We start from the raw sequence: 24,183 nt of genomic DNA on the forward strand, positions 1-24,183 counted from the left end.
GAGAGTGAAATCATATGGTCCTGTCTTTCTCTGACTGGTTATTTCACTTAGCACAATGCTCTCCAGGTTCATCCATGCTGTCCCAAAGGGTAAGGTTTCCTTCATTTATGGCCACATAATATTCCATTGTATAAATATACCACAGCTTTTTTATCCCCTCATCTACTGATGGGCACTTGGCTATTGTAAACAACACTACAATGAACGTAGGGGTGCATATCTTCCTTTGAATTACTGTTCTGGGTTTCTTTGGATAAATTCCCAGAAGTGGATCACTGGGTCATAAGGCAGTTCCATTTTTAATTTTTTGAGGTAACTCCATACTGTTTCCACAGTGGCTGCACCAATCTATGTCCCTACCAGCAGTGCAGGAGAGTTCCCTTTTCTCCATATTCTCTCCAGCACTTGGTGTTTCTTGATTTATTGATGACAGCCCTTCTGTCAGGGGTGAGGTGATATCTCATTGTGATTTTAATTTGCATTTCTCTGATGATTAGTGACATTGAGCATCTTTTCATATGCCTATTGGCCATCTGTATGTCCTCTTTGGGTAAGTGTATATTCAGGTCCTTTGTCCATTTTTAATTGGATTATTTGTTTGTTTGGTGTTGAGTTTTCTAAGTTCTTTATAAATTTTGAATTTTAACCCCTTATCAGATGTGCCAAGGAATATGTTCTCCCATTCAGTGGATTGTCTTTTCATTTTGTGGACGGTTTCCTTTGCTATACAACAACTTTTTAATTTGATGTAATCCCATTTCTTTCTTTATTTTTTCTTTTGTTTCCCTTGCCCAGAGAGATATATCAGAAAAAATATTGCTGCAAGAGACTTTCCTTCCTATGTCCTTTTTAGGATTTTTATGGTTTTGAGTCTAATATTTAAGTCTTTAATCCATTTTGAGTTTATTCATGTGTATGGTGTAAGAAGATGGTCTAGTTTAATCTTGTTGCACACATCTGTCCAATATTCCCAACACCATCCAGTGGTTTACTCTGTGATCAGAGTCCTTCACTCTTGCACTGACCTACATGAAATTTCTGGCCTAGTGACACCAGTCCTTGGACTGGCAGTTGAAAACTAATGTAGTAAACTATCTTTGCCTCCTTCATCAAATATTAATTGACTTTAAAGGTGCTGGTTGATTTCTGGGCTCCCTATTCTGTTCCATTGACCTATATGTCTGTTTTTATGCCAGTACCATGTAGTATAGTTTGATATCAGGTGGAGTTATTCCTCCAACTTTGTCCTTCTTTCTCAAGATCACTGTTATTATTCAAGATTTTTCCATATAAATTCTTGAAATATTTGATTTAGTTCTGTGACATACACCATTGGTATCTTGATAGGAATTATGTGGAATCTATAGATTGCTTTGGGTTGGGTAATAAGGACATTTTAATGATGTTGATTCTTCCTATTTATGAACATGGTATAAGCTTCCACTTATTTGTATCTTCTTCAATTTCTTCCTTCAGTGTATTGATAATTTTCTAAGTACAGGTCTTTTATATCCTTAGTTAAATCTATTCCTAGGTATTCTATTCTTTTTGAGGCAATTGTGAATAGAGTGGTGGTTTTAGTTTCCCTTTCTCATAGTTCAACATTGGTGTATAAAAATGCAACTGGATATTTATCTTGTATCCTGCTACTTTACTGAATTCATTTATTAGTTCTAGTAGTGTTTTGGTGGAATCTTTTTATTTATACAAGATAGATTTATATAATATAGTTTGGTCACTATTGAATTTGAGAAAAAATAAGAGAAATCTTGCTTAGTTTGAGTGAAAGTCATAGTGTGCAATAACCTCTAGTTTCATACTGAAAATTAAGTATTTTCTTCTTGAAATTTTAGAATAAATCCAAATTTAATAATAAAAATAATTATGGGATTTCTGTGTGTTTTCAGTTCAGTCTGTTATCATACACCCTAGAGTCTCCATTCTATTCTAAATGAAAAAGAGTATAATCTTTAATTATTGTCTAAGTAATAATATTTTTCAGAAAGGTATCAGTAAGCATTTTACTTACATATAGAAATGAAATTTGAAAGACTACTGAATTTTGATTATTGGTCCTCTTAGTGGTCATATGCAAGATGGTTGTACCTAACATGTTATCTAGTACCTTTAAATAAGTCAAAACTGTAGAGAAATCATTATTTGCCAATGAACTTATTACAGAATTTATAGGTACTATGCTTCAATCTGGAAGAAACCTCAGGCATTCCTGTGTAGACAAACTTTTTCTTATGTTTGATTTAAAAATACACATTAGGACTTCAAAGCCTGATGTTTGCCTAATCTACCTTATGTCATAAAAGCAAGGGCACCTGTTCTAGTGCCCACGATGGTAACACTAAAGTATTTTGAAACAAATCACTTTAATATATAGTCATGTATGAAGGTATAATATCAAACAAAACAATTTAAACATATATAAAATATTAGCACCCAAAAACAGGTTTCTCATGTACCTGGATACATTGTTCTGTAGTAGGATAAAGTGAAAAGAAGAGATATTTTTATATAAAGCAGAAAGAGCTATGCTGTAAAGTGATAAAATATATAATGTACCTTCTTTATAGTATAATATAATATAATTTTAGAAGTATCAATATTTTGGTATCATCAGGTTGATATAAATCTGTGACTTAAAAATTAGTATTAATTGTTTAAGCAAAATTGACATTTGAAGGTCTTAAAGTGAATTTTGATTCAAATTTTATTTTAGTAAAATTTGTACTTTGTACAATCAATTGATTCAAGTAGTTCAATTAGTATCACTACTCCAGTTATATTTAAATTTCACACTTGATCTGAGAGTTATTCCCCACGAACTAAGCAACGTCTCATACTGGCAACAATGTGAAGGGTGGGCCACCACATTGATATAACCATGAATATGAATCGATATTTCAGATAATGTCATTGTCATGTGCCCTATTTTTTCCTGATTTACAAATAACTGTAGAGTTCTTAAATTGTCATATCTGTGTTATTAACCACACTTTTGGCTTTATCTGTTTAGGATATTTCATTTTAAGAAAGCAGATTTTTAAATATATAAACTGTGAAATAGTACCTTCAGTATCATTAGCAAATGACCAGTAGAAGTTGGAGAAAAAATACTATATATTGGAATAGGCTAGCTGTAGCCTACTTATTTATCGCCACGTGTGATAAAGAAGAGAATCTTAACATACCTTGAAAAATAATTTTTTTTAATATACTGAGAAAATAATCATTGTGCTCCAATAAGAATTATGTTAATATTTTAGGTAAAGTGTACTTCAAATGCTGTTACATCCATAATACGTAGTCTGTTTCAGCTGTGTTCGAATCTGGGACTACACCCAAGACGCCTGCATAAAGGTGCTCAGTGGCCACACTGCCCCTGTTAGGGGGTTGGTGTGGAATACCGAGATCCCCTACCTACTCGTATCCGGCAGCTGGGACTGCACTATAAAAGTGTGGGACACGCGAGGAGGGGCCTGCTTGGACACGGTGTGCGATCACGGTGCAGACGTGTACGGTAAGGTGGTTTCCGTGCGCCTCAATGTTGCTGTGTTAACGTGGAGTGTACTTTTGAGCAATGCAGGATTTTTTGAAGAAGTCATGCAGTGTTTGACTTTAAAACAACCTTCTTATCACTAGAAACTATGTGTTACCCTTGAGCTATCTAAGTACACAGACAGTAATAAAAAATGTTATCAGGCCCTGGCCGGTTGGCTCAGCAGTAGAGCGTCGGCCTGGCGTGCGGGGGACCCGGGTTCAATTCCTGGCTAGGGCACATAGGAGAAGCGCCCATTTGCTTCTTCACCCCCCCCCCCGTCCTTTCTCTCTGTCTCTCTCTTCCCCTCCCGCAGCCAAGGCTCCATTGGAGGAAAGATGGCCCGGGCGCTGGGGATGGCTCCTTGGCCTCTGCCCCAGGCGCTAGAGTGGCTCTGGTCACGGCATAGCTACGCCCCGGAGGGGCAGAGCATCACCCCTGGTGGGCAGAGTGTCGCCCCTGTTGGGTGTGCCGGGTGGATCCCGGTCGGGCGCATGCGGGAGTCTGTCTGACTGTCTCTCCCCGTTTCCAGCTTCAGAAAAATACAAAAAAAATGTTATCAGAAATTTGCAAAAATAACTTATTAGCATCATTGGATCTTTCTCTATCTGTGGGTATACTTGTGTTTCTACACACACATGCACACACGCACACATGTGCATGCATACACACACATGCACACACACATGCATGCACATATATACCCATACACATATTTGCACAGATAGTTTGGATTTTTCTCCCTCTTTTACCTTTACTCCGGAGGTAAGTTATAAAGCAGGAAATTAATAAGAAAGTAAATAGAGCTTATGTAACCATTCCTCTACCTCTATTCTTGAATATTTAGTGTTTTGTTTTTTTAATATTATTGAGTTGGATATGGAACATCAGGTTTCTTATCTTTTGCACCTCACTTTACTGTCTTTTGTAGCCCCCAAATGTTGATGGGCGTAAGTAGGTCAATTAAGAATGCAAAAAGATTCCGTAAAGAAAGCAGCCCTAATCCCTAATCTATACATTTGTATTCATGTGCTGCACCCAGTGGACTTTTAATAGTGGCAGTGGGCTGCGGATAAGGGAATCCCATTTCCGGGCATAGCCAGAACTGCCATCCATCCATAGATTACTGTGCCCGCCATTGACACAGACACCCTGAGATAGAATTTCAACATGTTTATCCAGAACCATGTACTTTCTCATAATTCAATTTGTATTCATATTTATAGAATATGCAAAATAATTTATTGCATTCCTCTATTATTTTCAGCCAAGATAGAAACATTTCTTCAAAACTTTAATTCTGTATGTCTTTTATTTTTTCCTGTGACAGAGACAGAGAGAGGGACGGATAGGGACACACAGACAGGAAGGGAGAGAGATGAGAAGCATCAGTTCCTTGCTGTGACACCTTAGTTGTTCATTGATTACTTTCCCATATATGCCTTGACCGGGGGCTACAGCAGGGTGAGTAACCCCTTGCTTGAGCCAGGGACCTTGGGTCCAAGCCGGTAAGCTTTGCTCAAGCCAGATGAGCCCATGCTCAAGCTGGTGACCTCGGGGTTTCCAACCTGGGTCCTCCGCATCCCAGTCATCATGATGCTCCGTCCACTGCGCCACCTCCTGGTCAGGCTGTATAAGTATTTTGAGGTGCATATAGATAAAAACTATTTGCAATGTTTCCTTCCATTAAAACAGGTTTATTTTTCCGTCAGGCCTGACATGCCACCCGAACCGCCCCTTCACCATGGCCTCCTGCTCCCGCGACTCCACTGTGAGACTCTGGTCGCTAACGTCTTTAATCACTCCTTTGCAAATCAATATTCTGGCGGACAGACCTTGGAAAGACATTATTGGGAACACTGGTATTGCAGATATGCATGCGTTAGATCTTGATTTTTCAGGGGTGTTTCCGAGCCGCCTCTCCTCACCAGGGTGGTCTGCCTTGCAGATTACGCTGTGCTGCAGGGCTCGCCTCCTCTTCTGTGCGGCAAGGTGTCCAGAGACATCAAGCAGGAGATAGAGAAGCTAACTGGTAATCCTCAAGAGAAAAAACTAAGGTGGTTTTCAGAATATTTATCAGTAAGTATTACCGGAATTAAACGTGAACATTTTCCTTGTCGCTAGAATGAATCGTTATGACTGTTGTCACGAAGTCATCACATATTGACTCATGTCAGCCCAGTTCACTGGGTCGCTCTGACCATAGTGTGTGCAATGTGAAAGGGCAGGTGGAAGTCAGAGCTCTAAACAGGGTGAAGCAGGGTTGTTATGTGTTAGTTCCCAATTTAGATGTGCCTGCATTATGCAAAATGCTGTGGGGTTTCTCATTCGTTATTGTATCTTTGGTTATTGTAAACCAGTGGTAGTCAACCTGGTCCCTACCGCCCCCTAGTGGGCGCTCCAGCTTTCATGGTGGGCAGTAGTGGGGCCACCAAAGTATAAATAAAAAGATAGATTTAACTATAGTAAGTTGTTTTATAAAGATTTATTCTGCCAAACTTAGCGAAAACCTGACATGAAGTACTTGGTAATTATTATTATACGCTTTAATTTGCTATAACTCTGCTTTATAAATTTTATGAAGTAAAGTTACTTCCCTACTTTGTAAATCACCATTACTGTGGAACCAGTGGGCGGTTAGAAAATGTTACTACTAACAGAGATACAAAAGTGGGCGGTGGGTATAAAAAGGTTGGCTACCCCTGTTCTATAATAACTTTTTTAGCCTCCAGGTGGCAGTGAAAACTTATGGGACTTAGTTGCTGTGATAAAAGGGCAAGACGACAGCTTACTCCCACAGAACTACTGTAAAGGAATAATCCACCGGAAGCATCTGGTCAAATTTAGAACAGTAAGTGAGGTTTGCAAACACGATGGGCTCGAGCAAAAATGATGTGTTGCCTTTTCACAGTTAAAATATAAGTATTATTTTTAAAATGTATATAGAGTTGCTAGATTAAAACAAGTGACTATTGAAGAAGTAAATCTCCAGTGAAAACCAAGCGAGAGAATATGAATTATTTGGGAACAGAGGAAGGCAGCCATAGTGTTCCTGGGTTGAATCCATGGAATTCTTCAAAGGTCACTCGGAGCTACTTGAAAGCCTTTTTGTTTACCCTACAGCCAGATGATTTCTCTGGTTCTCGTCTCAGAGCCTGATAGCTGTATTCTGAATTGTGTTTTGTTACACTGATCCTAGGCTGTAGGTCTTAGTGAATGTGAATGCAGGAGTATTTGTTATCTCAGACCTGGGGCAAAGTGCAGTCCCAACAACAAGCCAGTGCTGGGACCAGAAAGAGGAGATACACGTGTACACTGTCAGGTGGCCCTGGCTGTCAGAGGCAGGAGGGCACTGTGCGGGGGTGTGGGCTTCGTGGGCATGAGAAGAGGAGATACACGTGTGCACTGTCAGGTGGCCCTGGCTGTCAGAGGCAGGAGGGCACTGTGCGGGGGTGTGGGCTTCGTGGGCATGAGAAGAGGAGATACACGTGTGCACTGTCAGGTGGTGCTGGCTGTCAGAGGCAGGAGGGCACTGTGCGGGGGTGTGGGCTTCGTGGGCATGAGAAGAGGAGATACACGTGTACACTGTCAGGTGGCGCTGGCTGTCAGAGGCAGGAGGGCACTGTGCGGGGGTGTGGGCTTCGTGGGCATGAGAAGAGGAGATGCACGTGTGCACTGTCAGGTGGCCCTGGCTGTCAGAGGCAGGAGGGCACTGTGCGGGGGTGTGGGCTTCGTGGGCATGAGAAGAGGAGATGCACGTGTACACTGTCAGGTGGTGCTGGCTGTCAGAGGCAGGAGGGCACTGTGCGGGGGTGTGGGCTTCGTGGGCATGAGAAGAGGAGATGCACGTGTGCACTGTCAGGTGGCGCTGGCTGTCAGAGGCAGGAGGGCACTGTGCGGGGGTGTGGGCTTCGTGGGCATGAGAAGGGTTCCTTTGTAAAGAGGAAGCCCTTTTTAAATCTCAAACTAAACACATAATGACTATAACAGTTACCTACTGAGAACATAGGAGCCAATTAGAGTAAGCCAGTAATTTTAATTTTTATTGGAGGCCTTTATACACCTTTTTTTTTTTTTTTAACCCATGATCTGTCTTTGTCACTGCTGGCCTTGCGCCCCTGGCCCCCTGTGTGCCCACAGCCCCAGTGGGTAGTGAGGGTGGTGGGCGTATGCCTGCTCTGCACCCACACCGGGCACCTCCAGTACTACCACCCACACACCAAGATGCTGCCATCCGATGTTATAGGGGAAATGTATTGGTTTTTTAAAAATATTGGATTTCCAGTGCTATCTGCTTTTAAAGTATGTATCTATATAATGCTTTTATGGTCATGTGTTATTACCAGCTCTCATATAACAACATTGAGAAGAATTTTGTTCTCTTTATAACCAGTCTGAAGCCCAGGAACTGACCACCGTCAAGATGTCTAAATTCGGAGGCGGGATCGGCGTTCCCACTAAGGAGGAGAGACTGAAGGAGGCTGCAGAGATCCACCTGAGACTGGGACATGTCCAGAGATACTGTGAGCTCATGGTGGAACTCGGAGAGGTAATGCGCTAAAGCAAAGTCAGTGCGTGTAACCGAGGGTTCTGATTACTTGTTACATAGTAAACAGTCAGCTTCTCTCTCTTCCGCTGTCACTGGGTCTCTGGCAGTCTGAGCTCAGGTGGAGAGCTGAGAGCAGCCTTTCTCACCATGAGACCCGAGGCTGGCCGCCAGGATACCCCTCAGGATTTGTCAGACATGCATGTCCAGAAACTGGGGACGGAGCCCAGCACTCCATGCTTCTATGAGCCTTCCGGGCTCTTCTCACGCATGTTAGTGTTTAGAGCCACTGCCCTGGGCTGGAAGCTTTGATTCCTAAAACATCTGCTTTGGCTGATGTGCTCACAGTGGGTTCCCCTTGTGAAAACTCTACATCATAACTCAATCCCACACTGGTCAGAAGTCAAGTTTCCACTGAGGATCACCTGGCGGCACGCCCTGGTTTGTACAGACTGAGGAACAAAGCAGAGTTTTCAGAGGAAGTTAGGATGGGCCGACCTCATTCAAGTTCACCACAAGGCTCATGTTTGGAAGGTGGGCGGCGACTGTAATAGAGCTCCCAGGGCCAAGGGCTTCTGCTTCCTGACCTGGGTGCTGGTTACACGAGTGGATTCAGTGTGTGAAAACTGCCTGAGCTTTCGTGTTTCTGCATGTGCGTTTGCTTCAACAATTCTCCCACCCTCCAAAAACAAGATTAGAATGGTGCGGACTTCCTTCATATGTGATCACCTTTGAAAAGCTCTAAGTTTAAGTTAATCTCATAATTACAAAGCATGGTATTAAGGATGCTTATAAATAATATAAAGTAAAACTGAACAATAAAGTTATAATAAAATGCATCAAAATGAAATTTAATGTACCTTTTTATTTCTCCATACACCAGAGACAATTGTAGCTTGACCTAGAATAATAAACTGTGTCATTTAAAAATTTTATTGAAAGACATTGCAAACTAAAATGTATTTAATCAAGGAGCAGTGTAAAAGTTTTACTTATAAAGAAGTAAAGCTAAAGCTACAACCTAAAAGTTACTTTTTACAATTTACTTATTGATTTTAGAGAGAAAAGAAGGAAAAGAGAGACAGCGAGAAAACTATTGATTTGTTCCACTTTTTTTGCATTCATTGGTTGTTTCTTGTACGTACCCTGACCCAGGGTCAAACCCACAACCTTGGCGTGTCGGGATGACGTTCTAACCAACTGAGCTACCCAGCCAAGGCCAAATATTACTTTTTCAACAGGGAATTACTAGAAAGACAAACATAAAAGTCAAGGAGAAAATAAATAAATAAATATTGATAGGACAGTATAATTCTTTATCTTTCTGAGTTCTATATCTTGGTATATATAATCTTAAACTATATTTAGTTCAAATTAAATTAAAGATCCTTTAATCAGGTATCTACTTATAGAGAACTTAATAGTTTTGTTGTGCAGTTTTATCAATGACTTAATGCTCTAAACACTGAGCTGAAAATCCTTTCAAAATGCAGGCGTCCTTATAATTGTCCGTCATCACCTATCTCCTTATGAATCATTTCTATTTCTATATGATTAATACTTTGAGATTAGAATACCATCTAATCTTCTCACTTACATGACATGTTTCTATTGGAAGAGCTTGGTGAAGTTAATGTACATTTCAACTCCTTTTCTTCCATTTCTTCCTACTATATTAAAGATAAATTTTGCCTAAAAAAGTATTTTAAGTTCCCTTTCTTAGGTAACAGGATTACAAATAATATAAAATTTAAAATTACCTGATTAACTCTAAAGTGTTATTTCCAGGCTAATTCTCAAGCGTATAATACACCTTAATGGCCATGGCCCTCTGTTTTGGAAAGCTGTAATTTTTTTTTTGAAGGTCAAGCTGTTTTATTTTTTTTTATCTTATTTTTATTAATTTTAATGCAGTGACATTGATAAATCAGGGTACATATGTTCCGAGAAAACATCTCCAGATTATTTTGACCTTTGATTATGCTGCATACCCCTCACTCAAAGTCAGATCGTCCTCCGTCACCTTCTATCTGGTTTTCTTTGTGTCCCTCCCCTCCCCCCACCCCCTCCCTCTCCTTCCTCGCCCCCTCCCCACTCCTCCACCCCAGCTGTAATTTAAATGGAGTTTTATATAGTGATATTTCAGAATATTTTTTCCTCACTTCCCTTCTGGACTTGAATTTAGTGAAATTCCTATTTTCAAATAACAGTCACAATCAGCCTTGACTGAGTAATGAGCTTCTTTATTAATAGTCTAATTTTTCAAATATGAAGACAGGTATTATCAATTGTAAAGGAAGAATTTACAGTAAATATAATGTATAAAAATGAGTAGGGAAAGAATAAAAAGAGAAATAGATCTTACATATATTTGTTAAACATAACAGTAGAATCACATTTCCAGTACATGTTATGTGGAGCATAGAATCTGAGCCGCAGCACAGATCACCGGTGTTGTGCTGGAAGGTGAGCTCCTCTGTCTTTCAAACTCTGCGCTTTAGCTGTGCTCCCTCCCGACCCCCACCTCCCTTCTCTCTCCTCTCCCTCTTTCTAGCCCTCTATCCAGGATTAGGTTTGGCATTTTCCCTGCTAAAGAATAGAATTTACATCTCTTATTTCATTTTAGAAGATAGTAATCAGCCTGACCTGTGGTGGCTCAGTGGATAAAACATCGACCTGGAAATGCTGAGGTCGCCGGTTCAAAACCCTGGGCTTGCCTGGTCAAGGCACATATGGGAGTTGATGCTTCCAGCTCCTCCCCGCTGTCTCTCTCTCCCTCTCTCTCTCCTCTCTAAAATGAATAAATAAATAAATAAAAATTAAAAAAAAAAAGAGTAAAGTAATTTAAAAAAAAAAAAAAAGAAGATAGTAATCATTCTGTATACCGTGGGGAATGAATGAGATAGAATACAAAACTAATCCTGGCCACGCGCACACTCGAAGAACTCTGTAAAATCCTGTATTGTGAGTGAGTCCCCGGCCAGCACAGTGAGCACGGCTGTGTCTCTGCCCTCTCTTCTCGCAGTGGGACAAGGCCCTGTCGGCAGCGCCGGGCGTCTCGGTGAGATACTGGAAGAAGTTAATGCAGAGGTAAGACGGAGAGTCTGTGTCCCTCCGACGTTTTCACGTGTGTCCCTGTAGATACAACATATGAAGTGATGACAGCCTTTGAGATTTTACTGTTATGTTGTGTTAAATAATAACTGAGCTTTGTATCTACTGACACGGTAAGTTACTTGGTGACAAGTTATGTTGGTGTCCCTGCGTCTGACCTGATACCTGATACTGACAGTTAAGGCCGGTCTCCCCATCGGCGGAAGAAATGGCCGGTCCGTGAGCGTCCTCACTGGGCACAGCGTGCAGACTGAAAAACGAGCAGGGAGGTTTTGTGAAGGTTCCCGAATGTCTGTGGGATGCTCATTCCGTCATCTCAGAAACTCTCAGTGGATGCCGGTTCCTGCCACCCCCTCCCCGGGGCAGGCTGGCCCCAGCCCTCCAACTGGAGGCTCCCCACTCTGTGCGCTGAGACCCCAAAGAATCCACAGGGCCTCACTGCGCAGTTGGGATTGTTACTGCTCTCACTAAAATCTTGAAAAGTCAAGTTAGCAGAAGACATTTATTTCACAAAACTATTTTGTCTCAAAGTCAGCGAAAACTCTATTTCATTTGTCTTCGAAAACCAACACCTGGCTTTCTGAGCCCCTTAGTTCACATAGTTGCCAGAAAGTGGTCGCCCCACCGCTCCAGAATGTAGGCTTTCTAGATCCAGCCATTCGGAGATTGATTGGCAGTCTCTCAGTCCCAGTTTCAAATGCCAAGGAAGAGAACACTGTTTCTATCGGCTATAGCAAGGAAGTCAGGGGCACGTGATAAAAACACAGCTGTGGAGAAGAATCCCGTTGCCCCACGAATTGGAGATGGTTGACAGTGAGCTCAGAAACCACAGAAAATGTGTTGGCTGCACCTACCCAAAGACTGGCACTTGAAATGTCATTTAATACAAATACCAACGTAAATTCAGTATACCAGATGAGTGCTCAGCAGAACCGAGGTTCAACATGAGGATGGGAGGAACGAGGCCGGTCACTGAGCAAGTACCTGCGACTCAGCTTGGAAAAGAGAGGCAGAGACAGGCAGACAGTGATGGACACAGACAGACAGGTGGACACAGGTGTGCCCTTCATAATCTTCAAGACCAGGATTCCCTGTCCCTTCACATGTCTGGGACGTTATTTTTCTTTAAATTACCTTGCTTGGGTCACTTGCAGTACTTTCTATTTTATTATCGATATTTATGTTCTTGCATTATTCTTTTTACTGACTTTCATGCTGGCTGCAGGTAGAAGCTCTCTAGTCCCCGCTGTGTTCACCATAACATTTAACATTCTCTGTAATAAGGCACACCCCTCATATTTACAAATCCACTCGAGGGCGGCTTTCCCATCGTGCATCTAACTCACTGTCAGAACAAGGTACTGCTCAGATGAATAGACCAGCTACCTGCTGTGAAGGCCTGAAGTGTTCAGTACGTTTACTATATGAAAACATGTAGTGCTCTGAGGGAAAACAATACTGACATCTAAATATATAAAAATAAATAATACAGTGTTTATTATTTCAGAAGACTTGTATTCCGTACATGATTTGATCATGAAATCTGTCTTTTTAAAAAAATGCCAAAGGGCTTTATGAAATCTGCTTCAACTTTTAGATACTTTAGATATTTCAGATAATCTCAGACCAAGTGAGAACCTTGAAATTGGTATATGGTAAAAAAAAAAAAAAAAAAAAGTTCTTATTTTATCAGGAGAGCCGATCAGTTGATCCAGGAAGATAAGGATGATGTCATTCTGTACTGCATAGCCACTGGAGATGTGAAGAAACTTGTCACCTTCTTTATGTCCCGGGGCCAGCTTACAGATGCTCTGCTTGTGGCCCAGGTACAGGGTACGGTTACAGGAGCTGCGCCCCGGGGGTGGGGGGGTGGGGGGGGTGGGGGGTGGACGGGACAGAGACCTGCTGACCAGTTCACCCTCACATGGAAGACAAAGCCAGAGGTGGCTTGGCCTCTGCCCCTCCCAGCCTTCCGTCCAGACATTTCAGTCTCGGTCCCTTTGCTCCGGTCCCACGGTCCCCTGAACACCCCCGAACCGCGGGCGCTGCTGAGCCCTCTGTGTGCCTGAAGGGCTAGCTGCCTCTGGCGACCATGCGCCTGCAGCTTCATGTTGATACAATGGAGTTCACTTTTTGTTTTTGTTTTTTTTCCCCATTTCTGAGGGTATCTCTACATTGTAATATAAATTTCAAACATGATTTAGATGTACTTTGTTCAAAAGAGGAGCCTGAAATGGGTGAATCACCAACAGTTAGCTAAGGATTCATTCGCGCGTTCGTCGCCTTCCAGGCCGCCTGTGAGGGGAATGTGCCAAGCGCGCCCGGCTGTCCGCCTGCGGGTCCTTCCTGCGCCGAGGCTGCCCACGGGGCAGACCCTCCTGAGTAAGCACTGCTTCCCCAAGCCGGGCCCAGGGTTTCTTACAGGCACGGCGGGCTTCCCGGCGGGGGCGTTCGAGGCCTGCACCCGCCTCTCGCTCTGCAGAGAGGGTGGGCTGGCTGGTGCCCTCCTGCCTGTGTCACCATAGCCAGGTCCTGGCATGGCGTTCGTCCCTGGTGAGGAGGGAGGTGTCGCCACATAGACGCAGCCTTGACACGTTCTCGAGCTTCCAGGGAAGCCGAACGCGTTTCACAGTGGAGACGGCAGGCAGGCACCGCAGCGCCCAGAGCGGGGCACACCCGTGGGGAGGAGAGTGGCGGGGGCAGCGGGCGTGGAGGGCGTCCCGCTGTCGCTCAGACCCTGTGACGCTGGGTCTGGACATCAGATCCCAGGACGCCGGGCATGGACAGTGTCCCGCCGTTGCTCGGCCTCCAAGACCCCAGTTCCGGCATCCGGGGTAACATTCCAGCACTGTCTACCAAGGAGAGCCAGATAGTTACGTTTTAAAAGAAATAGAAGTTAGACTCTTTCAGCTTTTTGACCTTTTCCAAATCAAGTCATCTGCCTTTTCCTGGCTCTGCCTTCAGCTCCTGTTTTGCCCTAGAAAGTAGGGTGTTTGATATTTGAACTTTTAGGACATTTAGCAAGTAGAAAAGGATCAGAAACTGGTAAGCGGATGCTGAGTTGGGACAAACGGACTGCTTCCCGGTTCTCCGATGCCCCCTCTGCCCTCTCTACACTGGGCACTGTGAGATCGAACCCCTGCCTGTATTCCAGTCATGGCCCACGTTCTGAAAAGGTTGAGTTTAACCTGTAATGCTTCCGAGGTTAACTGGCCCTATAGCTGAGTCACAAATCATTCCGTTGTATTTAGGATGATAAATTTTGGAAGTTAGGCTTTTCTCGTGTCAGCAGGGGGTGGGGGTGCTTATCAGCTCAAATGCTGAGAGAGTTCTTCCGCTGTCCTGATTTCCCCGGTCAGGGATGTCAGAGTAAATCTGATGTGCCGCCTTAGCAGTGTCACAGGAGGGCCCCGTTCACTCTCTGGCGGAACCGGGCGTGTCTACACCGAGGCCCCTTCCTCCCCAGACTCCTGCGCACGGTGAGCGGAGAGCTGGCCGAGCGGCACTTCCGCAGCGGGCGCGCGGTGCTGGCCGCCTGCTGCCACCTGGCTGTGGACGACATTGAGGTATGGCGTCTCCGAGGGGGGGTGTGCCCGGAAGCCCTGAGGGTGAGTCATGGTGTCCGGGGGCAGTGTGGGCACGCCCTATGTGGGTCTGGCTCTACGGGCTCCCCCAGCCCCAGGCGGCATTGCACTATGGGCACATGGCCCTGCCGACCATAAGGTCAGTTTTTACATTTTTAATTTTTATCACAAGATATGTAGATATCTGTAACAACCTTACCTGAAGTAGGTCATCATAGATGAGGAGCAGTTGTGAAGCGAAGGGGGAAATCGCTGCACTTGGACTCAGAAGTCCTGACTTTTGAAGGCACTTATTTTCAAGTATAATTTAGTATATTCTTCATAAGTTATATTTTGGGGATATTTTCCATTTGACCCATGAATGTAATAAGGAAAATATTAAGTGGAGATACAGATTCTGTTTTCATGTATCCTTAGATATATTGGCTTCAGGGGATAACTGATAATCGTCATACACTACTTAAGAAACTTTTAAGAATTTATGTTTTTGTTTTTGTTTTCTGATGAATTGAAGGACAGGTTGAGGATATTGCAGAGAGACTGTATTAATTACAAAAGTATGAGCAAGGTTCTAAACCCTTCCATGCTAAGGTCTAAATGCTAACCTTATAAGATATGTCCTGTGTGTCCCCTTACAATCTTTTCCCCTGGACAACTGCAGTTAGACTTACGAACTGTGTAGAAATGTGACAGCAGTATTTTATAAGAATGGCTGATTAGAGGTTAATACAGCCGTATCTGCCTTCTGGGCTGGGTGGGAGTGGGGAGCTCCCCCCATCTCTGACACTGAAGACCTCTCTCCCCGAGCAAGCTGGCCATGGCGTCCCTGGTGCGCGCCAACGAGCTGGAGCTGGCGGTCTGCGTGGGCACGGTGCTGGGGGAGTCGGCCGCACCAGCCACCCACTACGCCCTGGAGCTGTTGGCAAGAAAATGCATGACGATTCCAATATGGTGAGAATTTCTAAATGCAAAGAGGAATTTTATGGCAATGGAACGCATTTTTTAAAATATTGCCAGTTGCATTTGATAACATGTGTTGGGAGTCTACAAGTTCCCCCCCCCCTTTTTTAATAACAGATAAGATTGTGAGAGGAAATGGTGATGTGAGAATTAGGTAACAGTGCAAACTATTATGGCTGTATAATAAAATCTGCCACGACCCATTATGAAATAGCTTAGTTGCAATTCCATAATATTTCAAGCACATAAAGCATTGCGAGACAATTAATGCATACATGTTAAGACTATCAAGACCATACATTCCCACATTTTAAATTCTTCCTAGCTATGATGCTCTTTCTTGTCGGGTCTTGTGTCTTCATTTAAAGTGTGGAAAATCAAGTCACCTCGAATGGGAGTAATAATAAAGGTGGCTTAGCTTGGACTGCCAAGTCCGTGGGGTACCCGGAGGTCCCAGCCAGACCCATTCCCGCTCACGCCCGCAGAACCATGCTTGGGCAGACAGCCCTCCCCAGTGGGGGCGCTGTGAGGAAAGGTGTGACACTGTCGCTCAGTGGATGTTTGCTGAATAAAGAGGGTTTTAGACTTTTCTCTTTTCCCAAATTACTTAGGATGTCAAGAAGTTTCTAGTAAACTTGCTTATTAGGACTTTGCCCTCTCTGCACTGTACGCCCCTTGCGCACACACACTACTCTTCAGATGGAGTTCAGCGGACTGTGCAGGGAGCATGCAGAGGAGACCACTAACCGCTGCTGTCTGTCAGGTCCGTGCTGCTGACCTCATGCCAGGTGCCGATTTAAGCACGTTGCGTGCAGTAACTCACTAGGTGTGGTGCAGTAGCCACTGACTGCCTCAGGTCTCAGGAAGTGGTAAGAGCCAAGGTTCAGAGGTACAGGGACTGTCTGTAAAGGTGGCCCTCTTCGCTAGTGTATTATAGCAGCCAGGGCTGCTATAATATGCTATATAACAAAGTACTGCAGGCTGGGTGCCTTGCAAAAATAGCCTGTACTTCTCACGGTTGGTTCTCGAAGCTGAGAGCTTCAAGGTCAAGGCGCTGGCAGGATTCCTGTCTGATGAGCACCAGCTTCCTGCTTAAGAATTGTCAGTCTTTCACCGGGTTCCCACGGTGGGTAGGGTTAGGGAGCTCTCTGTGGCCACTTTTATAAGGGCACTAATCCCATTCATGAGGGCTCTGTGACCTAATCAGCTTCCAAAGGTCCCACCTCTTAATACCATCACACTGGAGATTTGGTTTCACCATATGAACTAGGGGGCCACACACACTCAGACCGCAGCCGCAATCGCACTGCACCACCTTGTTACGTGGTGCTGACTCAGAGAGGAGCAGCCCTTCTGTGCTCCCTTCTGTCCCATCTGGGAGCCGACAGTGAGCGGGCGTCCCAGCGCTATTCCCTGTCACCCACTCGTACAGTGATACGAGCATCCTGCCCCAGCAGATTGTGTGGGTCCCCCACTGCCACCCCCAGTCTCAGACTCCAGTGTGCTTGCTGCTGGCCACCCTTGGACAGTGCCAGTTCTCCGCCTGTCAGCAGCTATGGTGCTCAGTGACTTAGTGACCACGACTTCCCTGAGACCCAGCATGAGGACTAACTCAATCATTTATTCACCAAGGTGACTGTCTCCATGCTGCAAGGCATCATCCAATCCAAATAAAATGTGACTTCTTTTAAAGTGAAGGTAAAAAGAAGCCAAACAGGAATAGACATTAAATTTAAGAGAGGTTTAGAAATCTTTCAGTTGACTGTATGTCTCAGTTGCTTTGAATGCAAATCAAATCCGTGTTTCCTGTAGCTGCCCACAGACTCTCCCTGCTGTACCCATAGGTTCGTGCACAAAACCCGGGACGCAGTTCAACTCTGAAACCACGATGCCCATCAGGGTCACTCGAGAAATCTGTGATTCTCACAGCTGCTCGTAGAGCTCCACAAATTTTTTAAAAAATGAAATATCCTCAACATTTCAAGAGAATGTTTATAATTTTATAAACCAAGAATCCTTCACATTTTAAAATTTACTAAAGTTTGCTTCTTCTTGGTTCTAATTGCTTTATTTATAGTATTCATAGTCAAAATTATTCTCTTTTTAGCTTTCCATCTGATGGATACAGGTATCATTTGCACAAAAACCTGCTTAATTAAATATTTATATTTTATTTTATTAGAATAATAACTCCATATTAATAAATTATCATTAACTATTTTCATCTTGTTTTATAGAATGCCAATTTACTTCATTTATAGCATATAAAACCTAACTACCAAGTAATGGGAATATTTTCTATAATATAGGTACAAAAGCACTCATGATTTTCTACTCAAAAGTTTATTCTATATTAACTGTGGCTTTCTACAATATAAAATAATATCTAATTTAGCTAAGCAAATTAAAATGCTTCTTTTGATAGTGAAATATAAGAGCTTAGATCATTTGGTTGATCCAAATCATTGCATATATATGCATTTTTCCCAATTGGTATACTAAATTTTCAATAAATAATGATTTCAACTCAAGAGTGAATAAAATTACCTAGCATTGCTGTAAATTTCACTGAATCAGGATATAATTTGACAATAAGAAAGTCAGGTTTTTGTCTGTAGTTGATAGAAGTTTTAGTAGAATTTTAGCACAGTAAGTTTATATAAAGAAGCAAGTAATAATTTCTATAGTTTCATGGATATTATTAAAAACTGCTAGTAAATGTTAGTATCAAAAAACATAAAGCCATTTATAATTTAGGCAAGAGCAGATGAATTACTTTAATTTTGAAATTGTAAAAACTTTCAAAGATTTGCTTCTCTAATGATAATAGAAAATTTGACATAACTATCTCTATTCTTATTCTATATTCACTATATTCTTGATTAAATATCTTTTAAAATATTTTAAAAATAATTTTTAAGCTAGAGGAGAGAAGATAGTGAGGCAGACTCCTGCATGTACCCCAACTAGGATTCTCCCTGTAACCCATCAGGGGCCGATACTCGAGTAATGAGCTGTTCTTAGCACCTGAGACTGACACACTCAGACCAGCCAAGCTATCCTCAGTGCATGAGGTCACATTCGAACCAATCAAGCCACTGGCTGCAGGAGGGAAAGAGGGCTAGAAGGGGGAGAGGAAGGGGAGAATGGGAGAAGGGAAGAGGCAGATGGTCACTTCTCCTGTGTGACCTAACCAGGAATCTAACCTGGGAGGTCCATACGCCAGCCAATGCTCTATCCACTGAGCCACCGGCCAGGGCCTTAAAAATAATTTCTTCACATAAATGACCAATATAGATCTCACTGAAGGCTTCACACAGAAATGAAGGAGAATTTTACTCTCATAGTCAACAGCACAGCCTTCCTAAATCCACATTTGAAGTATTGTCTATTCTAAAGTCATGCTGAACGTGTATACATTAGTTTCTTGAAAGTTGAATAACATCTTGTCCTATCAAAAATCAGTGTTTTCTCAGTAATAATACATGCAACCAGGAACTCTTCATATAGTGATTTTTAGAAAGAATTTCATAAAGAACGCTTTTATCATAAAGCTGTAATCCATACAGGTTTTAAGTGCCTTATTTTTACATGGTTTATTCCATTGATTGAATTTTTTAAAAGTAAATTTAAAAACTGCATTTGTATCTTTGATTTCCACCTAAGGTTTAACAAACACAGAATATCAAAAATTATAAACTTAAAATATCTGAGTATTCTAATGAGCTAATAATATACTTGTCCATTGTTGATGAGGACTAGCTTTCACAAATTTGCTTTATAATTCAATGCAAAGCACATCGAATCCTACTCAGTGTGGTCAGAGAATTATTGTATAATAACAAGTGATTTGCAAATATGTGAAGACTCAGTTTAGGGTTTTAAAAAAATATTTAGGAATTTCATAATACATTTTTTCTTCATGCCCTTTGGTTTCTGTAGTCTGGGTTTAGAAGAGTTTCATAATTAAGTAGGAAATTAGCACTGTTTATGTAAACAGAAAAGCCTGGGAGGTATCCTAAGAGTCTTCCTCCTGACACAGTTGTCTGTGTTGCTCTGAGCATCTGGTTCTCACTGAAGTTTTCCCTTTGTCACGTGACTAGGGACTTGGCAGCCGGACTTCTCCTGATGATTCCCGATAATGAGCTCCAGTTAGTGAAGCTCTGTGCTTTCTACCCAGGGTGCACGGAGGAGATCACGGATCTTCACGAGAAGGTACCTGACGGCACTCGGTATTCTAATTTGGGTCGAGAAAAAAAATATATGGTCCTTTTAGGACCCTTTCATAAATACAACAAAAATGCTAAGAAGAAGGAACATTTAGTGGGCTTCCATATGCTTGAAACTACTCTAAATGTTCTCATGTATATGTGTATTTGACTCAGTTCTCATGAAACCCTGGAAAGCAGGGTATATTTTCCTATTTTATAGAGAAAATGGACTCAGAGACGGTAGGGAACTTGCCAGAATTAGCTAATGGTGGGTGAGAATATCAGCTTTAATGTGTCTAACCCCAAATCCCAAGCCCTGGCTTCTGTCCCTCTTTGCATAGGAGGTGCTGGTACACTAGTTTTTACAAGTACACTGTTTCTATCTAGAAAACTGCACTGAAGTAGAACAGAATTCCTGTTCATTTTCCCAAGTGCTTTAAAAGTTCTCCCTTCAGACTCTAGGAATTCTGTATCAAGATTATATATAAACCAACCAGGCTGTTCCTCAATAGGGAGGCTGTTCATATAGATTGCAGTAAGTTTCTATATTTCAACACTATTAATCCATTAAAAGGATCATGAAGTTCTGTTTTTATTGACATCAGTAGATGGCTATAAAACAAATAAAAAATAGATTATGAATTCTGCACGTGCCCGTGATTTTCATTTTGAAGATAATGGTGCAGCATATTGAGAAGATACATACAGTTATTTCAAGAGGAAGATAAGAGAGAAGTTAGACGTTTTCTTATCTTAACTTGAAAAAATAAGTTGTGTGCGTGTGAGTGGCCCTAGTCATTCAATTAGGGATACTTCCTGGGTGTGTGTTACTATGGATAGACCAAAAGTGTGTGTGTGAGTGTGTATGAGAATGTGAGTGTGTGAGTGTGTTTGTGTCTATGTGTTTGTGAGTGTGTATGAGAATTGTGAGTCTGTATGTAAGAGAATGTGTGTGTCTATGTGAGTGTGTGTGTGTGTATGAGCATGTGAGTGTGAGTCTGTGTGTCTATATGTGAGTGTGTGTGACAGAGTGTCAGTGTGTGAGTGTGAATCTGTGTGTCTATGTGAGTGTATGTGAGTGTGTAAATGAGCATGTGTGCAGGTGTGGTACCAGGGAAAATACCGTGAAGGGATACATGTTCAAAGGTACCAGTGGTTTGGGAGATGAGTGATTTTAACGTCTTTATACACTTTGTCTCCCGAGAGTCATTTTTTAAATGAGCTGTGCTTTGCTTTGACAAACACGACTGGAACTGTGTTCCTGTGGAGTCGGGATGCATGAGGAAGGAAGCGGGTGGCGTTGCTCAGGCATGCTCCCGTTGGCGGGGTAGTGCTTCAATGTACAGCCACTTCCCCTCGGAGGCGAGTGCCGGGGTTAAGGGTGAGGCGTACAGAGCTTAAACAGTGGACTGTGCTTTCACAACTGCTAACAGTGGGGCAAGAATAGTCTTCATGGGTCTCTCATCACACGTTCTGAGAGGACGTAATTGGACTCTGCTCAGACTTCACCAAGAACGCTTCAGAAGGGCTGGTTAGTATGTGGAAAGGTGTGAATAACTCTGGGCAGTTTCCCAAGGAACACTTTATACAATTGTATATTCAAGTGTTATGTCAACGTATATGACTTTCAGAATTTTAAGACAGGACAAGAATTGCAGGGTTGATAATCTTCCTCTTCTTGTGTTCTGTTTGAGTGTGAAGTTTCCATGAGAACCATGTTTCATTCCCCCTGCTCTTTGAGCATCCATCAAAGTGAAGAAACTCTTTTCATCCAGCCAGGCACAGTACCGAGATCATAGTAGTTGCTCAATAAATGATGGGCATTTAGTGAGTAGAGATGGGGAAACAATATGAGATGTCAGGTCCAGGAGAGCTGCTTTAATGTAGTTTCTTGTCATTTTTTTTGAGAGTTTGAGTGATCTAAAATATGTAATGTAACTAATTTTGTATACAACAGAAAATATGAAACTATTGAATAGATGCACTAATAAGTAAGTAAATTGAATAAACCATCTTAGGAACTTAAGGGCTAAAGAGAAAGTGAGGGAAGTGGAAGACAATCTCAGAGGACAAGAGGCGGACAGCCCCGCTGTGGGTTTCAGAGGCTCCAAACCTACACTCTGTTTCGAACCGAAAATCTTCTAGAGCTTGTACATTTTTTGCCTTTCTGCTCGAAATGAAGTTGCTTTGTCTCAAAAGCCAAATGAAATTAATTTATTGTGTATAGGACATGGAAGAATGCACCTGTTTATTCATGGATTGATTTTAGAGGAAGGGAAAGGGAGAGAGAGAAAGAGAGGCATAAACTTGTTCCACTTATACACTCACTGGTCGACTCTTCTATGTGCCCTGGCCGCTCATCGAACCCACAACCTTGGCATATCAGGACGAATCTCTAAGCAACTGAGCGACCCAGCCAGGGCTTAGAAGAGTGTGCCTTTTATGTTTTGTATATTTCATGCCATTTTTGGTATGGGTCAGCCTCTTTGCTCTAAAGTAATCTCAGCGGTTGTTCACAAAGTCCCAGTTGCAGGCAGCACTCGCCACAGCACGGCCAGGACAGTGCCCTTCCACCTCTCCCATTAGGGGTGCGTGTGTCACAGAGCCGCCGCCTCGTTAGGGAGCACCCTATGTATTGTGATTATACCCTAAATGCATTCTCTTCAGACAAATGATTTTATTCACCTCTAACAAGCAGCTTTAATAAAAACAACACCCAGGTGTTTGGGACACGCTTAGTACTCATGCGGTTCCTTTCACCCCTGGGCTCCTTGGTGACGTTGTCATCAAACTCATTCCGTTCCAGTGCCAGCTGCCCCCCATCGGAGAGTGTGCGCGGCTAGCTGAGGCCGCACATGCAAAGGGCAACGTGTTTGCAACAATCAAGTACTACTTGTTAAGTCACGACCCTGAAAAAGCCCTGCCCGTTGGTATTAACTTCATCAAAGGTGAGTGTGAAGCTGCTACTATAATTTAAAATCGCTCATTCGCTTGATATTTTCATTCTTTCTGAATAGCTTTCAAATTAAGCACTAGCCACGCCCACTTGAGACAGGAAAAGGTCTCGGACTGTGTGGTGTGGGGCCTGGGGAAGGGTGCGTGGGACACTTGTGATCGGAACACGGGTAGAGAGGACCGGCCGGAGACTGGGAGAGGATCCATTACCTAGGTTGAGAGTTGGGCGGACTCATCTCAGTCCTGTTACTTAGAGACCCCTCTGTTCGGCTTGGTTTTGCAGAATGCATCAGTAGTCCCGACTGGACTCTGGACACCATCTGTCCTGTGCTCGACCTATTGAGTTACATTCGCACTGAGAAGTTACTCTTGCATACGTGTACTGAGTAAGTCCTTTCTCTCCAGATTCCCAGCTGAACCTATGTGATGTTTTAGAATGGCTGTGCGAATTTTGGTGTTTAGATCAAGAAATAAGATCATCTTGGACCGGTAGCTGTATGTATAGAAAAAATTATATTTTTAGTTGTTATAATCTTAAGAAAATATACAGAGCTCAGTTGGAAACAGAAATCATAAATCATAGTGGCCTCGTTTGCTAACTAATACCTAAGGTTTGGGCATTTATATATGTGTATATATATGCTAATCATAAGTCATTAGTTAGTTTGCTAACTAATACCTAAGGTTTGGGCGTTTACATACATGTATGTACACAGACACGCGTATACACACCTGGTTCAAATAGGGCTAGTTTAGAGCTTTTTGGTGGTTTTGGACTACAAGTTCTCAAGAAACCCGTGATCATATCATGTCAATTACATATCCAGTATGTACTAAGCATACTAGGTTGGGGGAAAGAAGTGGAAGTTCTAGGAAGTAGAAGATAGCCACCATCCCTGCAAGCAAGCATCGTTTAAGGACGTCCTTTTCCAGGTGGCTGACGTCCCTGGAGACCGGGCAGAACTGTAGTAGAGGCATCGGGCTCCTCTTGTGTCGGTGCCCGTGTGGACAAAGGGTGCCGTGGCCTGCAGGCGGGCACACTTCCCCAGCAGGGCGTGCGGGGCACAGCCCTGTGTCCGCACCACGTGCCCAGTGTCCCTGCTTCTGAGCAGATGGGCCCCAGGGGGCTGGCACATGCAGAGACCTCCGAGGAGCAGAGACAGACGAGGAGGCCAGAGTTAAGGAGGAGCTAAGGTTTTTATTTTAAATGATAATGTGTTGTAGCGTAACGTCTGAACGTGTTACCTGATGAATAAAACATCT

At 42.8% G+C, this 24,183-nt stretch overlaps 1 protein-coding gene across 9 annotated transcripts in view; it reads left to right on the forward strand.

Annotated features, from left to right (window-relative positions):
- WDR17 (WD repeat domain 17) overlaps positions 1–24,183 on the forward strand; it is a 92,259-nt gene that overhangs the window by 58,436 nt on the left and 9,640 nt on the right. For 5 of the 9 annotated variants that reach the window (XM_066236030.1, XM_066236034.1, XM_066236035.1 and 2 more), the window contains 14 exons: positions 3,330–3,532; positions 5,263–5,412; positions 5,499–5,629; positions 6,276–6,401; positions 7,944–8,099; positions 11,122–11,186; positions 12,904–13,036; positions 13,501–13,592; positions 14,677–14,818; positions 15,606–15,745; positions 17,862–17,882; positions 19,858–19,969; positions 22,772–22,913; positions 23,204–23,306. In XM_066236030.1, the coding sequence (XP_066092127.1) occupies positions 3,330–3,532; positions 5,263–5,412; positions 5,499–5,629; positions 6,276–6,401; positions 7,944–8,099; positions 11,122–11,186; positions 12,904–13,036; positions 13,501–13,592; positions 14,677–14,818; positions 15,606–15,745; positions 17,862–17,882; positions 19,858–19,969; positions 22,772–22,913; positions 23,204–23,306 (1,716 nt within the window). The remainder of the gene's footprint in view (positions 1–3,329; positions 3,533–5,262; positions 5,413–5,498; positions 5,630–6,275; positions 6,402–7,943; positions 8,100–11,121; positions 11,187–12,903; positions 13,037–13,500; positions 13,593–14,676; positions 14,819–15,605; positions 15,746–17,861; positions 17,883–19,857; positions 19,970–22,771; positions 22,914–23,203; positions 23,307–24,183) is intronic. The other 4 variants (XM_066236033.1, XM_066236038.1, XM_066236032.1 and 1 more) reach the window with 3 other exon arrangements.

Source organism: Saccopteryx bilineata, chromosome 6 (genome assembly GCF_036850765.1).
Source record: "Saccopteryx bilineata isolate mSacBil1 chromosome 6, mSacBil1_pri_phased_curated, whole genome shotgun sequence".
Taxonomy (NCBI): domain Eukaryota; kingdom Metazoa; phylum Chordata; class Mammalia; order Chiroptera; family Emballonuridae; genus Saccopteryx; species Saccopteryx bilineata.